This window comes from Prosopis cineraria, unplaced genomic scaffold, assembly GCF_029017545.1.
Source record: "Prosopis cineraria cultivar Desert tree isolate PC_DT_omini unplaced genomic scaffold, ASM2901754v1 PC5, whole genome shotgun sequence".
Classification (NCBI taxonomy): domain Eukaryota; kingdom Viridiplantae; phylum Streptophyta; class Magnoliopsida; order Fabales; family Fabaceae; genus Prosopis; species Prosopis cineraria.
In genome coordinates, this window is record NW_026555336.1 from 13,612,999 (window position 1) to 13,625,143 (window position 12,145).

General features: G+C 34.9%; 1 protein-coding gene across 1 annotated transcript; it reads left to right on the forward strand.

Annotated features, from left to right (window-relative positions):
• Positions 1-6,863: 6,863 nt before the first annotated feature.
• Positions 6,864-11,373, forward strand: LOC129310994 (protein IQ-DOMAIN 22). The gene is made up of 4 exons (XM_054952914.1): positions 6,864-7,563; positions 9,340-9,561; positions 10,155-10,232; positions 10,490-11,373. The coding sequence occupies exons 1-4, from the start codon at positions 7,135-7,137 to the stop codon at positions 11,075-11,077; spliced, it is 1,317 nt and encodes a 438-aa protein (XP_054808889.1). The 5' UTR covers positions 6,864-7,134; the 3' UTR covers positions 11,078-11,373.
• Positions 11,374-12,145: the final 772 nt, after the last annotated feature.

Consider the following 12,145-nt stretch of genomic DNA (forward strand, 5'->3'; position numbering starts at 1 on the left):
TGGCATGTTGCATAAAATTTCTACTGATTGTGCTATCATTTGACAGCAAAATCGGGGGAACTTCTAACTTACCCTGATTCACCATCTAATGTTCGAATGATGCAATCTAGGTATCTACAAAAAGCTCTTTACATGAACTAGCTAATGACATGGGTTTCACTTTTAAAATAAGTCATACGAGAAAGTTAAACACCCAAACACATTTCAACCACTTTTCACAACTTTAACACCAAACAGGTGTCCAAAACCCTCAACATGTGCCAAATGATTTTCCTAACATGTGGACCATGTCTAATAGACCTAGGACTACCAGTACAACAAGTCACAAGCACTAAAATATCAATATAACAAAAAATTTACTCCTCAACCCCATTTTACTAAAAATAAAAGGGGAGGTAATTTGTCATTACATCTCGCCCAAATCATTCAAAACATGTTCAAATTATTATTTTTACACTTGCATTAGTATTTTAGCCCTATAAACATATAGATATATATATATATATATATATCAACATACAAAAAGATTAAGGGCTTAAAATACAAATCTAACATTCTCAATAATAAAATAGTGCAAGTGTAGTGGCATGCATCCCAGATTTGGCAATTCATATACTTTTACACAATTAAATCTAAACTAAAGACGTATAGTAGGAATATGCTAATTCCCCACCTCTTTTGCTTTCTCCCTCTCAACACCAGAGCTAGAGCCTGAAAATGTTAAATAAAAGGAGTGAGTCTAGCCACTCAGTAACTAAAGTTAAACCTACCCTATGCAGTTATATATCAATTATAAACTAAATACATGCATAATGAAAACAAGTATGTAAAACATGTTGGCATATATCATATCTCATCATTTATCATTAAATAACTTCTTTATTTCTTATAACTAGGTGCATTGTCACCATATTCTCAGATATGTGACATGACCCATACTTATGTGACTTGCCATCACTTAACACGTGTGACACATCAGATATTTACTTAGGTAATAATCAACCAACATTATATCCTTCTTATTTCCTCATACTAAAACTATGGGCTATGACACTGATTAGGGCTCCATCCGTGTGACTGGACTACCCAAGCTTACCAATCATGAGGTATGACCCAACCAAAAATTACAGGACTTACTCTCAGACTATGGCTCTCCCTATTCTTGAATTCTTAGGGTGTTTCATACCATAGGCTATTCTCCTCATTGAACCAATAGAGATAGTTAGGTTCTAGTTCTTTAACAAACTATGGGATAGTCCCTCGACAAACTGTGGGATAAGGCTATACCCCCATACACTGGAAGGCAACCTAAATACCATATAGATTTTCTCAACTCCCAATCCCTAGAAAAACTTCTGCCACTGATCATGCCATAATCAATACTCACTCTGTAATGACTCTAAATTTTAAATTAAATAAATTTCCTTCCAATTGATAATTAATTAATTTTACTTTTATGATAAAGAAAAAGCAATGGTATATTAGAATTTATACCGGATATTTATATAAAGGTCTAGAGTCTAAATTTTACTTTAGCCAAATGTTAGTTTATTTTTATGGAAAAGTACTAAAGAGTTCATACCTTTTATTATAGAAATATTATAATAATAAAAATTGATAGGGTCTTCTTTTGAAATTTACTCAATAAACTTCAGGTCTTGTTTTGTAAATTTCCCCATGAAATATTATTTGACTTCCTTTGACCTTTTAAGTCGGTGAAGCAAGCAGAAGAGAGAGGGAGAGCTTGTGATATTTTTTCTATTTTCCTTGCCTCTTCCAAATGATGTTCGAGGATGAGAGGAGTCTAGCAAACTCTCCCCATTTCTTTCGTCTTCTCCTTCTCCCCTGCCATCTCCAACTACTTAAGTTGAGAAAGAGAGAGAGAGAGAGAGAGTTTTCGACCATCGTGCATGGGCTTTGAGTACCGTCTCACCTCCTTCTCTTTCTTCAATCACGTTTTGAGTTGCAGAGAGGGCCGAGATTGAAACTCTAGACTTTTCATCACGTGTTATGTGACTCCATCTCTCTCTACTATCCTACCTTCACCACCGGCGAAATGGGAGCTCGTCACTCCTGAACGAAGCTAGGTCCTCAGTTGTGCTTCCTATCTCTATGTTTCTCATTTGCTGCTGTCTTCGTCGCCTTTGTTCACGTCACTGATGGGCGAGAGAAATCAAGCCACCTGTAATGTTGGTGCTGATCATGAGATTTTCCTGCTTAATCTAGTACGGTTGAAGTCATTTCTTTCCTTCCCTGTGTACCGTGTCAGATGACTCCCCTGTTTCGAGTCACAGCTGGTTCAGTTTTGTAAGATGTTTAGCTTGTGTGTTTATTATTTTCGCTGCTAGAATCTTTATTTCTTTGCACCTAGTAGGAGCTTGGCAAAGTCGCAGACTCTTTTTGTTTCCCGTAAAGCATCACTGTTGGACGTTTGCTTCCCCTATTCAGCGTCCAAGTTTCCTCTTCTTCTCTTTTGTGATGATGGTGATTTAAGGTAAGAAGCTTTGACCATTAACTCTCTCGTGTTGTGCGTATATGGCTAGATCAGAATTGTGAATTGTTCCCCATTTTTCTGCTATTTATGAGTAATGAGATGTTGGGGATTTGATTTCTTTAAGTAATAAATTTGATTTTTGTTAGACTAAAAATTGAAAGGCAAGCTGAGTTATCTTAAAATGAATGTGATATTATTTGGGAAATGAAATTTATAGAAAAGGAAGTGGGATTTTGGTTGGAGGATTCACGTATGACAGATATTTGATAAAATGTCCATTGGTAGAGATTGTTTGTTTTAGTATCTAATAGTGATAGTTTCTCAAGGAAGATGATTTGGCCCAGATATTAGTTTTTGTATATCTCAATTAGGCTTTAATAAGGGATGTATTTAAGAAGCTGTTAAAATTTTATTTAAAGTTTTAAATTATTAAGAGTTTAATGGTTGATGATTTATAAGGTATATTATCATTTTATTAATTCTAGTTGAATGGACTCTCTTAAAAATAGGATTTGTTAATTCAAAAGCAAGGTTCATGAAGACTTTATTATATATTATAGGGTAATCGTAAGCAGGGTAGCTTGGTTGGAGCTCAAAGAAAAGAGTTTTGAGGTTGAAAGTATTACAGGTAAGTGGATAGCGTCCCAACCGATATTTCATTAAAATCTCTTTTATTTAAATATTACATTTTTATGCAAAAAAATTTTTACGACAATAATGTGATTATGAGATATTTTGTTGATTAAATTACTTTATTTTGTGAAATTATTTTATCAAAATTGATCATTTTAATTAATCAAGAAATACAAGTTTGAATTCTAATTGTGGGATTTCAATTGGAAATTATTGAATTGTTATGAAAAAATGATTCATGCGAGTTCGACATTGAAAAGGAAAATTTGATTGAATGGTGATCAATTTCTCACATGTTTGAAAATGGTTTTAAAAAGGAACTTTATATAGAACACTGGTTGCTAATGACAGTTCCGTTAGCCCTTGGCGCGCCATGGTACACCTAGCTAGCAGGGTGTTTATAGGAGGTGCTAGCCCCATGCGATGGTCAATGCACGTGGAACGGAGGGATGGTTATTCATGGGCTTTGTACCCGTGTTTGGTCAGCATGACCCTCGTGAACTGTGTGTCCATATTTATTTCGTGGCTTCGGCTACGTTTGGTTACATATCCTTGTAGACTATGTGTCCATGTTTGTTTTCATGGCATAAGCCGCATTTGGTCAGTTACCCTCGTGGACTATGTGTCCATATTTGTAAATTGTTCTGACAAGTCCCTATAATTATGAATCTAATTATTTGAGGATTTTATATTCCATTGATATTATTCAGTGATTTGTTTATAAATATTTATTTAATTTATGTGCTTTCTTGAAATCAGGTCCTATTAATATTTGCCATGATAGTTCAATGATTTGAGACTAAATTTTAAAATTTTATAGAGCAATTCTATTTTAAAGTTTATTACATTTTTATGAAGGCTGTTGTCTCTTTAACTCACACAATTATTTTAAACTTTCCTTTTTATTCAAGCTCTATTATTTATTGTTGGGACGTTATTCACTGAAAATTATTATTTTGGTCTCAGACACGTCAACTGAGGTTATGCCTTCTGTAAATCCTTAAGGGGCTGTAATATTCAATTGAGAGGAAAAGCTGAAATCAAACTTCTTTAAAGTAAATTTCTTATGTCAGGTGCTCCACATAAGCTATAGTTAGAGTCCTCATCCTTGTGATTCACACTTTGTTATTTGCTGATTGGAAAAGAGTTCCTTACTGCTACTATTGTTTTGTAAAATATTTGTAGATTTGTTTTTAGGAGATTTATTTTAAGGGAAGATTCAATCAAATTTTTTTAATATTAAACCTTTTGTTCGTATGGTTTGTATTGAGGATGGCTTAATTTACTGTCAAATATTTTTGTGGTTTATAAATTAGAGTTTTCATGCATAAAGAATATTGGAATATGGGTATTATCCCTATATTCTGTGCTGAACATGTCCTATTTTTGGGGCGTGACACACTCATTGTCATTTTTTTTGCTTTCATATACTCATTATTACAACAATCACATTGGGCTCGTGATCATCCCCTATCCAAGTATGTATTCTCATCATTTTCTCAAAATTCATTTCTCATTAATACACATCTATCTCACATAATCATCACATTCATTTTTCTAAAGACATATGCAAGTTCATATTCAAAAACATCTTAATTAGGCATTTGCATTTCAAATCATAATAACTTAATGCACAGTCAATTTTTCATATACTCATCGAAAATTAGCACATACTTTTCACGTTGAAAATTAACCCGTGCATGCCATACTCACAATAGAAGTCCATTTACAATTAATTAATATATGACTACCCAAAGTAGAGTTTTTCCCAGTTACCTCAAACCTTTAAGAGATTAAAGGTTTACCCCTCAATTTAATAGCTTCCAAGCTCGAATTTTCAAGTCAAATAGGTGACCAAGAGCCTAAACTACAATCAATCAAGTTAAATTTTATCAACATAACCAACTCAAGCATTTACACTCTCAATCCTTTGCTTCTAAATTGCCCAATGTTCACTCTACATGAGTTGAAGCCTATTCATTAGGTTTAATAATTACCTTTAGCCCCCAATAGCATTGATGAGCCATTAAATCCCCATTAATGGCATCACAAACTTCCAACCACCCATAATAAATGAGATTTTCAGATATTAATGGTACCCAACAACCTAAAACACCAAATCTCATTATACCTAAGTTTAGATACTCTAATCTACTCCCATTAACTCCAATTGAGTTAATAAATTCAAACCTATACCCTATATGGCTCGAAATCACCATCCTCATCTAAACCCTAACTCAAATCCTTGAGAAAATGGAAGAGGAAAGAAGGAAAAGAGCTTAGAAATGTTCCTTGGATGATTTAAAGCTTCTAACCTCTTCAAATTCTCATTCAAGTCGTGCCCTAGCAGAGCATTAGCGCGTCTCTCCATTTCCTCTTTTCTTTCTCTCTATTTTTGTCTCATTTTGCATCTGATAACTGTAAAAAATGGCCATGCGTTGTGGCAGACGCACAATGCACCATGGCATATGGGGCAAAGAGGTCCTCCCTCACTTAGAAATGTCTGTGTACTGCGACGGACGATCTTCACACTGCGGTGTGTGGCACAGCAACATCAACTCTTCCTTTTCTTCTCCTTTTGATGCCCAAGTAGCCCGCCTTGATACCGGACCCACAACTAAGGCTGAAATACCTTCAAATATGACTATTAGACCTCTTTGGCCAGACACACCACTTCAACTTACTTAATTATCCTAATTAGGTTTAATTAATCAAGGAATTAAAAGTCAGGATGTTACAACTACAGCGTGCACCACATGTGCCACAGCATGTGGCATAGATCCTCGAGCTCCATGTTTGTGCCATGTGTCGCACGTGTTGCACCATATGTGGCGGTGCACAATGATAGAAATTATTGTCATCCAACAGTTCACAAAAGTGAGCTTTCGACGTACATTATTTTCACGTATGACGTCTGATTGAAGTGATTCAAACGTCTACACAAAATTTATTTCATAAGTTAACTAATGAGAAAGTTTGGACACAATTCAATGGTCCAATCGAAATTTGAACCCTTGAGTGCAAAAAGTTACTTTTCCTAAAAATTTCATATACCAAAGTGTTCAAATCACACACATTATCTCATTAGGCCATTTTGGGATTAGAATCAAGTTCAAAAAGACCAAATATACATAATTGATCAAAAATCACAAAATATATTCACACATGTCAAAATTTAGTCATTCAATCACCTATTTACATAGTAAAGGGCTATTTTTCACAAATTCTCATATAAACAATCTCTTAGCCAATCTCTTATACATTCACTACAAAATCATCACTACATATATACTCACTGCAAAATGCATACTTATATACATTGCAATCCTATCCCCACATTGTTTATATCCACGATTAGGCTAGAATTCACTGTTTTATCACATGTTCCCCATATACATATTCACAACCAACTTTTAGCCCATTATCACATTTTTCAACTCATGTAATGCACATTCACAACTATAAGGTTAAGAATCACATGATCACCACATTTCACATCTACTAACATACACATGAGTCTTATGACAATTTGAATCATTTTACAAATATATAAGAGATAAATTCATTCACAAGCTCAGAAATCATATGGCAATAGCGCAATTCATTTATATAATTTAAAGGGATTCTTATTATTATTTATTATAAAAATAAAATTATAAATATTAAAATTTTCTCAAGTTTAAATAAATCTTATAAAATTTTGGAAAACATAACTCATGGAGAAAATAGAATATTATAATGCACCCGAATGATGTGAGTCAAGCATTACAGTCCACAAGGTACTGCTCGTCCGTAACATGTAAAGCGAAATTTCCTTACACGGAGCTGCTCTCCATGTTTCTCTCTCTCTCTTTCTCGCACTCGCATCCTCTTCGTCCTGTGGTCTTCTCTTTCCGACTTCCACGTTTCTTATCTCTTTCGCTCTCAAATGCTTCATCATTCTTCACATTGAAGTAAAAATCTTCACTCCACACTCAAAAGCACTCTTCATTTCTTCATCGGAAAGAATGGGCAAGGCATCAAAATGGTTTCGCTCTGTTTTTGGTCTGAAGAATTCAGACTCCTCGTTTTCGCCGTCTCCGTCGACTATACCCCCTGGCTCAGCTTCAAAACCTCTCAAAGATAAACGCAGGTGGAGCTTCGTCAAGTCTTACAGGGAATCCGGCGGTACCAAAGCCTCCGACCACCTCACTACGTTCAGAGAGGAAGCGGTTACACCGTCCGGACACATCGACAGCTTGCGTCCTGATAAGCACGCAATGACGGTGGCTGCTGCCAAGTCTGCGGTTGTGGAAGCGGCAGTGGATGCTGCTCAGGCCGCCGCCGCCGCCGCCGCCGTTGTCAGGCTCACGAGCAGCGGAAGGTGCTCTGGAAGCATCGGGACTCGTGAGGAATGGGCAGCCATCAAGATTCAAGCCGCTTTTCGGGGCTGTTTGGTGGGTACCTAATATCTATTATTGTTTAGCTTTCCGTTCTTGTTTATTTCCAATTCCTTCAGCTCTAGCTGCTTCGTCATGCTAGATTTTCTTTTCGACAACGAAAATCTCGTCCAATTTACGGGGATCGGCAAATAACTGATATCTTACTAGCGGAGTTATTCAAAGTCGCACCATCCATGGATAGTTTATTTCACGCCTTTCAATAATGCAATTTTTTTCTCATTTCGATCTGAGAAAGGTCAAGAAAGAACTGGTTCCATCTTGCGATGTTCTAATTTTGCACATACAATTAGAATCAGAAATGGTTCCATCTTTGGATTTTATATGTTTTTATATTTACGGAGTAGGATCCGGCAATGGAAGATACTGGAACAGTCTTTTACTTTTAAAAAACGATATGACTGGACTGCCTTGCAGATTTGGATTATTTGCGGGTCGTTGTCCTTTTATGTGTATTCCTTCGGTTGTTGAGAAGCGAGAAGTCTAATTTTCTTTCTTTTTCTTTCTTTTTATTGAGCTGTCCTCTTATTAGGCCGTTTGGCTAAAAACTCTCTGTCGCCTGGAAAGTTTTGCTACAGCGCTTTCCTGTTGTATACTGAGCCAACAATTAATTACTACTGTGTTCTTTTGACAGCGACCTACTGCACTGTGCCCACAGCTTCCATTTCCTCTGTGGTAGCGTTTTCATAATTAATAGGCGAGTTCTGCTCGTCAATAGTTTTACTCTCTAAGGCTGCCGAATAACAAAGTGTACTTTTAAGCTAGTGTTTGGCATTATTGTGAATCTTTTTTCAGAATCCAAAGCCGGGCCACCTTTCTTTTTGGGGTGCAGGAGAATCTTTTTCTGTGTTTTGATTGACAACATAAAATGTTCTTATTCTATTATTTTGTTTCAATTGAAACAATTTTTTTTAATCTTGATCTAATACTGTTTTGAGTAGTTAATTAATGGACAATGTTCTTAGCGAAAGTTAATTTTCACAGAAACAGACAGATTCAAAATTTAATGGGATAAATCAATATTTAATTGAAAGGAATACAACCACTCAACTATGAGCTAGCATTCAAAATAATTCAATAGATTGAAAGGACCACCTCTTCAATGAACTTTGTAAACGTTGTTTACTTGTCATCTTTAGATATGGATTAGGCTGGAGAAGAATTTTACAAATAACCCAGTGGACGGTGGTCTGCTACCGGATGTGTAGTTGCCGGCTTGATTAGAATAATTCATTCCCATTTTTGGTGCCACGTGTGAAAGCGTTAGCCTTTTGTTTTTGGGCTTTTGGTATTTTGGGATTTATTCGGGTTGGAATAGACACGAGTGTGTGAAAGAGCCCTGGTGTGAGGGTGTTTTCCAATGTGGACCCCCATGACTCTCGCAATATAAAAAGTGGGACTTGTTGATATCTGTGCATTGCTATAACTTTAGTTACAGACATACTATAATGCTCATTTGAATTCTCATATATGGTGGCGATCTTGTTCAAAATTTGCTCCAGTGTTATCTCTTTGCTGGGGGTGGTAGGTATGATGTCATTGTCTTGTTAATATGTTATTTATTTCTGGCTTACTTCATTTCAAAGCTCTTTAATAAATAACAAGAGTCCTAACTGCTCGAGTTAACTTCAGGATAATCAATGAAGGTCACTGATTGTGATGAACTGAGACCTTTTTGGAACTTTGAATTAATTGCAATACTGCTTTTAAGTTCTGTTCATTTACTTTCTCATGTTCAAACTTTGAACAATCAGTGAGAGGTGATATTGATAGGAAGCGAGCATTAAAAGGATTAAAAGGAGAGCACTGCGAGCATTAAAAGGATTGGTAAAGCTTCAGGCATTGGTGAGAGGTGATATTGATAGGAAGCGAACAGCAGAGTGGTTGCATAGACTACATGCAGTTGTTCGAGTACAGCCGCGTGTCCGTGCAGGACGAACCCAAATTCTACAGACGCCATTTTCAAATTCTAAGTCATCTAAACCAGACTTCCATGTAAGCTAAATTAGCCATTCATTCCTTAAGTTTATGGGTGTGTTTGGATTTTAATTGAAAAAAATTGATTAAGAAAAAAATTGATTATTAGAATATGATTATATTTAGATAAAATTTCAAGAATTGATTATGATATTAATTTTTCAAAGTGAAATAAATTTCAACTTATTCCAAATGGAGTAGGAAACTAAATGGAGTTTGGAAAAATTGAAATGTTTGGATAAAATTTTTTAAAACCATAATTTTAAACCTAGAATTGATTCTAAAAGGTATCCAAACAGGCCCTATATACCAGATCTTATTTGCAGTTTTCTGAGGGTGACTTTTTGCTACATGGTGGTGTTTGACTATGGGAATTGAACATCTTACATTTATAAACTGCTTTAATAGGTACAATACTAGGAAAGCTAGTGATTATACGTTCATGCCATTCAACGAAAACAGAGATGTTGTAGCATACAACAAATAATCTAATATTATTCATAACATTATCTGATATAATTTAGTTTGAAATGTTTAACAATCTCCGTACTTTTTTTTTCTATCAAAAGACTAATGTTGTTTTGTTTAATCTTTGTACGATCATTAAATAGGTTCCAGCTACACCAGACAAATTTGAAAGCCCGATCAGATCCAAGAGCATGAAATTTGATCATTCTTCATCACTCAAGGTATCCTCTTGCCAGCAGATTCTCTTCTGTACCACGGAGAGAGCCTTCATTTTCTTCCACTTTCACATGAATCTATCCTCTTGCCAGCAGATACTCTTCTGTACCACAGAGAGCCTCCATTTTCTTCCTCTTTCACATGACTCTTTTGAGTAGGGAAGAATCTAGATTCTATTTTCTGCAATCCCTTCCCCGATAAGTGGGAATTAATTGGGTTATCAAATATAATGTGCCTAATTATTGAAGCTTCTACATCGCAGAGAAATGTGTCCAAATCCCATGTTCAGATCCATGGGAATCAAGAGAAATGTTGGGATGATGCAAAAAGCTACAAGATTCTTGAGATTGATTCTGGAAAACTGCACTTCCCGCCAAAACGCCGAAACCTCTTTCACTCCATTAACTATCCTTCAGTATGTGATAATTACAGCCAAAGTTTCTCTACTGCAAAGGACTCAAAAAGTCATCAGTCAGGCCAGAGCACGTCTTCGGTTGACGAAGGCGTTGTGGATAGTTCTCAGCTTTTTTCTGTCTTCTCAAGGAACTCCGTCCTCAAAAGTAGTCCTTTTACTCCTAGCAGAAGAGACGACTCAAGAAGCTATCTGAGTTCTCATTCAGACTACCCAAGCTACATGGCTTACACTGAATCTTCTAAGGCAAAAGTCAGATCTCTGAGTGCTCCAAAACAAAGGCCTCGATATGAGAGGTCTAGTTCATCCAATAGGTACTCTGTTCAAGGATTGACCACCCAAAAAGCAAATGCATTGCACGCGAACTTCACGAGCAAAGCGTATCCAGGTTCTGGTCGTCTGGACAAGGATGGTATGCCAGTGGGGTATAGATGCTAACGTTTATGGTTGTGTTGAAGGGTTTTGGACCCGGCTTTGGTAGTGTGGGCCAAAAAAAAAAAAAAAACCTGTTTTTAGCTGTTTCCAAGGTTCGTTTTGTTTTGAACTTGTATTAGAACTAGCTGGTAGAAGAAAGAAGAAAGAAAAAAAGAACTTGTATTAGGACTCTGATAATATGATATCTCAGTGATAATTAACTTATTTAGGTTCCTCTCAGTGGTGTCTTGTTTCATGCAGGTGAGTTCTTCCTTTAGATATCATTGTTTAATAGAGGCTTCAATTTTGTATCCATTTTAAACTTGAAAAGATGGATTCCGAAGCTAAAAAAATGAAATTTTTATTTGATGCATTTCTAACTGATGTGGATGATAAAACAATTATAAATATAGAAAAAATGTATTGTAATAAAAGGAAAAATATAACTTTCAATTTCTACACTTTGTGCACGTTTTGTAATTGATTCTTACACTTTATTTTTGTTGGTTTAAGTACGTATTTGGTTTTTAATTTGCTAAAAATTCATTTGATGAAAAGTTAGTCTAGTAAAAGTTTTTATAATGAAATTTGTGTTTAAATATATTTTTTTCAAAAGTTAGTTTAGTAAATTGAAAGTTGTTTGAATTAATGATGATTTATGTTTTTGAAATGTACTTTTAAATATATAATAATTAAAAAGGATATTAATTTATGATAATTTATAATTTTTATTATACAAATATAATATATTAAAAATTTAAAAAAAATTCAAAATAACATAAAATTTAATATGTTAAATAATAAAAATAAAAATTGTAAAGTTTAATATTGACAAAATATGTAATAAATAATTCAACAGTCACTAATATTGAATTGCATATCCTATAAATAGGATTAAAAATAATTTTTTTTCTTTTTCATATACAGAAGGTTTACAGAATTGCCTCCCTATATAATTTATTTGGCCTTGTGGCTATTGCACTAAATTCAAATTCTAATAAAACAAAGCATGCAATAAATACTATAAGGGAATAAGGGCAATATAGTAAATTCAAAAACTCAACACTAGAAAGTTGGTTTGAAAAGTTTTAA

Coding starts and splice junctions, on each gene's coding strand:
- LOC129310994 (XM_054952914.1), top strand. CDS start 7,135: ATGGGCAAGGCATCAAAATGGTTTCGCTCTGTTTTTGGTCTGAAGAAT. Junction 7,564..9,339: donor CCGCTTTTCGGGGCTGTTTG/GTGGGTACCTAA, acceptor TGATATTGATAG/GAAGCGAGCATTAAAAGGAT. Junction 10,233..10,489: donor ATCATTCTTCATCACTCAAG/GTATCCTCTTGC, acceptor TCTACATCGCAG/AGAAATGTGTCCAAATCCCA.